The following is a 7,500-nucleotide window of genomic DNA, read 5'->3' on the forward strand; positions in this document are numbered from 1 at the left end:
TTTCCCACTCCCTTTTAGTCACTCATTGTAGAGCTAGAGACATTTTTGTGTTTTGTTTTTTTGTGTGTTTTACTATTTTTAGAAATTTATATGTCATATCACAGGCTCCATCAATTCTGCAGTTGACTAAAATTGTAGATCAGGGTCCATATCAATTCATTTTTTTTCTTTACACTCAATGTGATAGAAGTATTACTGTTTTAGGGGGGACAAAAAAACAACTTTATTTTTTCGTATTTCTGTGCTGTCATGAACAAACACGAAACTTATAACCATCCAAAATGAAGAGGTTGGGAAGAGGAAGGAAACTTGTGCTTTTGACAGTGAGTGCCACAATAAAAGGCATCCATACTGGCACAGGGTCACATTGTATGCATTGGGCATGGTGTGAGTCACCTTCCTCCTCTCGTTCGGTCTGCACATCTTTCATCTGCGGTACTTTAGAGCAAGAGGTCGGGAACTTGCGATGTGCCATCACTCTACAGAGATAGTGCTTGCTAGAGACCGTAGATGGGTGCCATTCAAGGCTCTCTCTCCTGCTGGTGCTAGAAGAAAGTGGTGCCATCTAGGTTTTGTAAGTGAGTTGAAAACCATTTTGCTTATTATTACGGCATTTATAATAATTATGACTGCAATTGTCAACATCACTCACTCATTACTTATAGTACAATAAAATAACATAGTGATCCAGAATCCCCGAACGCCATGACGCCCATTGTCAGGCAAGAGGTCCTGCGTCATGTATGACAAAAAAACACGTCATCCGTCGTTAACGGGTTAAGTATGAGAAGGACTGAGATGTGGCAGTTGATCAGCTGTCTTATTTATTCATGAAGAGCTTTATGATCTCTGAAAAGTCAGTACTTATAAAATTGACGATATCAATAACTTATATTATATCAATAACTTTTACCATACAATATATATTATTAAAAAGACAAGTTACATAGCCAATTAAGTCATCATGAGTGCCATTCTCAAGATGTTACCTTTACATCATGATTATTTAGCAATGCAACTAAAACATCTGCATTGTTTTCTACTCTTTCCAACCATTGCCTTTTGAGTTTTCAAAGTTTTTACATGCAGTTGTATAGACGTCGGCGTCCTGCTTCCTTTATTTGGATAACTGAGCAATGTTCACATATATTTTATGTCACCTTCAGGTATTTCAGTCAATTAAAGGACAAAATCATACATGTATTTCATTACCTGGTATTAAATGAATGATTAAGAATGGGTAAATGGTGATCATCCCACTCAAGTTCAAATTTACAAATTTACAAACCTAGGTATCACATTGCTTCCCTTGAAGCACAAAAGAATTTCTTGTATGGAATAGGGCATAACTTTTGACATATTACTGAAGAACTATTCTAGTTGAAACATTTAATGGTTTTGCTTACTTATATGTTCTACTTATCGGTCTTTTTCTATATTCACTATAATTTCTTCTGTATTTCTAATTGTGTGTGTAGAGGTTAATCTAGAAGATTTTGAACTTGAATTTAAATTTCTATTACACTATATTTTCTGGTGTCATTACAATTTATTATTCATCTTCTAAGTTATAGGATATTAAAACTCGCATGACAACAATGGGGCTTTTCATTTGATAGGCTTACTTCACCTTTTCAGACTTTCACTGCACAATATGTACAGGATACAATGGTTTATTTAAATAAAGTTCATACTCAACATTAACACAGCAATTACATTATGTAGACTAAAGACATAACTACATACATATGAAAACTGTACTTCAGTAAAAATCTGCACTTGTACACAAGCCTTCATAAAAATTTATACAGTATATAGGAATACATTCCATGACTATCCATAGACTATTTTGGTATTACAATTGAATATCCCATCTTAAGTCAAATGTGTGGCATATATCATCAATAAATAACAAAAACTTGGAGGGTCAGTGAAATTTCCTTTTTATGAGGATTCTGCAGCATTGTCAACTAAAATTGCATAAATATAATTATACATCAGAAGTCATCTTTGTGGCATTGAAGAAATGAACTATCCCATTCTATATTTGTACTTCTAACGAGAAATTTCTCCAAGGAAACATAAAACATATGACACAGACTAGAATATGCAACATACAGTCAATATTCCAAACCATCTCATTCTCTTAGAAATGAAAAAAATGAAAATAAAAAAAAAGAGTACTACTAATAAGCAAATGAAATTAACAATCTCAAAACATGGGGACCATGTGGAAAAAGACAATGAATGTGATGAAAATATTGACTGTACTAATTAAGCATTGCTGCAAAACCATTCTAGTTTCAAATCTTTATACATTCTCACAGACACACACACAGACACACCCAAATGCACTTGTACATGGCACTGCAAAGAAAGGCAGGAAGGAAAGAAAATAATTATAAAAATTAGACAAAACAAGCTATAAAATATTCTCTGTGTATAACTGGCCGTATATTTCTGCTCCATCAGTCAATTACTTTAGCAACAGTAATGCTAATTATGACAATTAATAATAATAATTATAATAATAATAATAATAATAAAGATAATAATAATACTTCTGACAATAACAGAAAAAAACAGAAAGAAAGAAAAAAAGTCAACAGTAATTATATCATTAACAATAACAGTAACAGCAAAAACAATAGCCAGAGTGATAGGAAATGTAGTATATAGTAGTAGTAGAAGTATAATAGTAATAGTAAAATGGTAATAGCAAGAATAGACATAATAATAATTATAATAATAATGGCAACAAGGAAACACAAATAATGATAAGAGTAGTAGTAGTAATAATAATAATAATAATAATAATAATAATAATAATAATAATAATATTCACAATAATAACTGCAAAGGAAATGAGAAACAAAGAAAAATAATAATATGACCATAAGGAAAATAATGAAAATAGTGACAACCCAAGTATAACATTCTAACTGCTCTCCCACAAACCATACAGAATGAAGGAAAGGAGAGAACAGAGCACAAGACATTGCAAGAGTAATATGACTGATTCTGTTAAAATGAAAAGGTACCACTGCCACTACCATTTTTTAATTATTTTGCTGGTATTCATATATCCACACACAGATACAGATGCAAACACACTATGAAAATATATATTCAAATACACAAACAAAACCTAAGAAAGGAATAAAAACCTAAAATGCAGGAAGATGATCATAGTTCAGAATGTAGACAAGAAAAACATGAACTCCTGACTGATTTCTGATTCCTGACACACCTGACTTCCTCTCAACATTCTAAGAGGGGTGGGTGGGATGAGAAAGGGAGAGCATGTGTAAGGTAAGGGGAGGAAGGAGGAGGGGGAGAAGGGGAGGAAAGAGGAGGGGGGGAAGGAGGAGGGGGAGGAGGAGGAGAAAGGGGGAGGAAGGGGGAAGAAAAAAGAGGGAGGAGGGAGAGGAGGGAGAGGGGGGAGGGAGGATGAAGGAGGGGGGAGGAAGAAGGAGGGAGGAGGGGGGGAGGGGAGGAGGAAGGAGGAGGAAGGAGGAGGAAAGGGGAGGAGAGGGGAGGAGAGGAAAGGAGAGGAAAGGAGAGGGAGAGGGAGAGGGAGAGGGAGAGAGAGAATATCATTTGCATATATGAATACAACAATGAAGCATCAAAAAAATGGCCTGATGAAAAGTTGCAATGACTATTTCCTTTGATTATATACAGTGATGTGAATAGGAAAATGTGAAAAATACTTTGCAATATCGCATAAAAATAAGCTACATATTTGTTTTACATAGATAAGTGGCTTTTTAACTAGTGCCTCTCTTGCTAAGCCACAAATCTTACATGTTCATATTCCAATTATCTTTATAACTTACAAATCAGAGAAATAATTGCTGAACAAATTGCTCAAATATCTACAGAAGACTGGGAACTGTTATAAAAGACCTTCCCTTTCATGCTAATCAGCTTTTGCATGGCAACCAGAAAGTGCTGATTTACTTCAGACCCCTATAATGGTCATTAAATAGTATTAATCTGCTTTTAAGAATAGCCGTTGTACCATGTAAAATCTATAGGGGAATTCAGTGCATATTCACAACTGTGCTGAAGAGGGTTTTGCAAGAGCCCCAGTACAAAACATCTCAATATTTGATTATGCAAAACTGACTGTATAAAACATAGAATCTGAATTACAAAAATCTCCTTGTAATGATCTTATTCAAGACTATGTGATCAAGCTCTAATACCTTAAAACCAATGGTTATATGTCACTAAGCAGTTAATACAAATAATAGCATCAACTCATCTATAAAAAAAAAAAAAAAAAAAAAAAAAAAATATATATATATAGGTACCCTTCATAATATCTCAGAGTTACTTGCCACTCTGAGGTCAGAACACAAGATCTATTCATTCAGTGACAGACTTAAGAAATTATGAAGATATACAATTCTATTCACATGAACTAATTTTTGATGTGAAAACTGCAATGTAGTAATGCTTGATTTTAATGGTGTACATAATCTGCTTTAGTGCTGATGATACAAAATTTTAGTGCAATGAAAAACATATACATAACTTAAATGTACTCCTGCATTATGGTTATAAACATGTGCAAAGTACTACAAACTAGATCAATTAAAAAATGGAAGAAAAGACAAGAGAAGAAAAAATCTCACTCTTACTCTCTTTCACATTTACACTTGCGCTTTCAACTGCATGGTGTTAGTATGCTATCTTGCACTTTCCAGTTATATTAATTGGTCTATTTACCAAACTAGACTCAATGTATTGGTCTCAGCTGTACAACAAACCAAAAAGCAACAAAAACAAATGAACTGCCTTTCAATAATAATTTTTTTTAGAAAATTCTTATTAATGTTCTATCAAAAACACATTTCTTCAATAATTGGGTACTGAATCTTCATTATCTATTCATGGCACATAGAAGTCCAAGCTAATCTTATATCAAATTATGAGTAAACATAATTGTAACAAAAGTCTAATGACTGAAAAAAATAATTTAATTCCCAAAAACAAATGCCCAACTTTGTAATTCACTATTCAAGTCACTTCTTTAGTACAGTATATATAGTATTCTAATTAATTCTTGGAATAAATGGCTTGTGTAAACACAACCAGTTCTTGTACAATCAACTGGGACATGCAAGTACGGAAAATTCTTGTTCATACATACTGTAGACTCTTGTTCATACAAACATCTGCAAGCACACCAGGCTCCTGTATGTACACCCCAGAGTGCATATAAATCTTGAATAACAGGTAAGTCCTGACAGCTGTGCCTAGAAGTATTATCATCATTCACATCACATAAGAGGTAACTTATAAACATTGTCACTGCATCTTTGATCATCCTAGTATCTATATGGCACTGTTAACAACTGAAATTGTAAATCAATTCCATTTTCTGTTTGCATCTCAAATACAAGGTCTAACTTTGTACAACGCTTATGAATCCAACAACTAACTGGACGACAATACTTTTCTGTATGGGCTCTAGATTTACATACATCCAAACTCATCCTTTTACAAATGAAGAGTAACAACAGGCAACACAACTATACTGGCAAAATGCATAGAAATGGGAGCACAATATTTTGCAAATTAAAATTACTATTTTTTTCTTTCACAAATGAACACACATGAAGATTAAATAAACAAATAAAATAAATAATATTGATAAATGGTAAAAATAAAAAGTAATGGCATCAAAATACTAATACTACAATAATAATAATGATGATAATGATAAAAATAAAACTAATCAAAATCAAATCAGTCATCAACTTTCCTATTTTTCCTTGTTCATTGCTGTATGATACATGAATTTAATTATCTTTGGTAACTTGTAAAACAGAAAAAAACATGATAAATGTACAAAATAATATTGGTGACTATTAATATGAATAATCATAAAAAAATCTAATGTCTTTTTCTATACATCAATCAATTTACAGAAGACAACCCCATCATTTTCCTTAATTTCTTTAGACAAATGCCATCCATGGTTCAAGATTGTATGTGGAAAAATATAGATTTCTCGAGAGTTATGTGAGCAGAAAACCAAGAAAGAAAACTTGAAAGTATTTCTCCCCAAAAACATAATAAAGTCATACTCTCAATTAGCATATTTTGTGTAAGCTAATTAAAAAAAGATAATGACCTTTTAAATAATTTCTATATCTTCATTATACTAAAACAAAATGTTATTTTACTTTGCAAGGGACAAAGAACACTCAAGAAAGGATTCCCTAATAGGACCTGTTACAAATGCTTTACTAATAATACATCTTCTATATTTTAGAAATCTGAAAAGTATGATATAATTCTTTTGACTTTAAAAGGATATGTTGACTAGTGTCCAAGCATCCACATGCATGAACTCCCAAAGGTGTACATCATGGTTATTGGTGTACTTGAATATTAATCTTTCTCTTTTTCAGCACCAATATCAACAACTATGTTGTCTGTGCAACTCATTATAAAAATCACTGATCTACTTCCTATTTTATAACAAGCTAAAGACCGTAAAAGCCTAAACTTTCCTAAGGCCACAGGTCTGACATTTTACATTTGTCTGGGTGCATTCTCTTCATATGATTCTGTAAAAGGAACTTTCTGGTAAATGCTGTCGGGCACACTTTACACTGGAAAGGCTTCTCACCAGTGTGGAGGATAACATGACGCTTGAGATCAGTTGACCATCCAAATCTCCTGTTACAGTAGCAACACACATACTTTCGAGCTTCATATTTAACAATATCAACTGCTTGTCCATTTTTGCCTTTGGGTCTTACTGGCAACTTTTTTATGATAACCTTATCAGGTGATGTAGCAGGCGAGGATCCACCAGACTGGGCAGTTTGGCTTGCATTGTTTAAAGCTTCTAGATTCTCATCTTCCATTGTCACAGCACATAAACTTAAGGGATCCATTACATCGTCCTCTCCTTCCTTGGCATCATCAATTACCATTCCTTCATCATCATCATCTTCGTCATCCTCCTCTTCCTCCTCTTCGTCTCCTTCAGATGATTCTGATGTATTATCTCTCACCTCTACTTCTCTATAGTTGAGCTTTTCATTTCCATTTGGTAGAGGGAGTGGTACTTCTATTCCGTTAACATTACTTGCTTCTGATGTAGCACTTGATTTCAGTGACCCTCCATTTGCTTTTGGATCCTTGGGTTGAAGGAGATACAGTTTTACAACTTGGGACTGGGCTGTTGATGGCTGTTTTGGTGAAGCACTAGCAACTTGGCAGCCAGACACTGAATTCCCTGATTTTAACAAGGAAACTTTTTTACTCATGTCAACCTGAGGGACAATTGTAAGGATGTCAGGACTTTTTGCACTCTCCATTTTAGAGGAGTTGATTAGCTTGTTGCTTTCAGTTTGTGGCACAATTGTCAGATTGTTTGTTGATTGACTAGCTATCGGTCTTAGTGTGGTTGTATTTGTTGTGTTAGTCACACTGTCCAAACTGCTGGGCAAGGAGGATACTATGCGAAGGGCA

The 7,500-nt window shown here is 33.7% G+C and overlaps 1 protein-coding gene across 2 annotated transcripts in view; it reads right to left on the reverse strand.

Annotated features, from left to right (window-relative positions):
- Positions 1-1,592: 1,592 nt before the first annotated feature.
- Positions 1,593-7,500, reverse strand: part of LOC147469215 (uncharacterized) — a 23,363-nt gene continuing 17,455 nt past the window's right edge. For both annotated transcript variants that reach the window (XM_086550409.1, XM_086550408.1), the window contains exon 6: positions 1,593-7,500. This exon is cut by the window's right edge and continues 1,117 nt beyond it. In XM_086550409.1, coding sequence (XP_086406535.1) covers positions 6,531-7,500 — 970 coding nt within the window. In that variant the 3' untranslated portion in view covers positions 1,593-6,530.

This window comes from Penaeus japonicus, unplaced genomic scaffold, assembly GCF_977035675.1.
Source record: "Penaeus japonicus unplaced genomic scaffold, GWHDUDI00000001_assembly GWHDUDI00000023, whole genome shotgun sequence".
In the NCBI taxonomy this organism is placed as follows: Eukaryota; Metazoa; Arthropoda; class Malacostraca; order Decapoda; family Penaeidae; genus Penaeus; species Penaeus japonicus.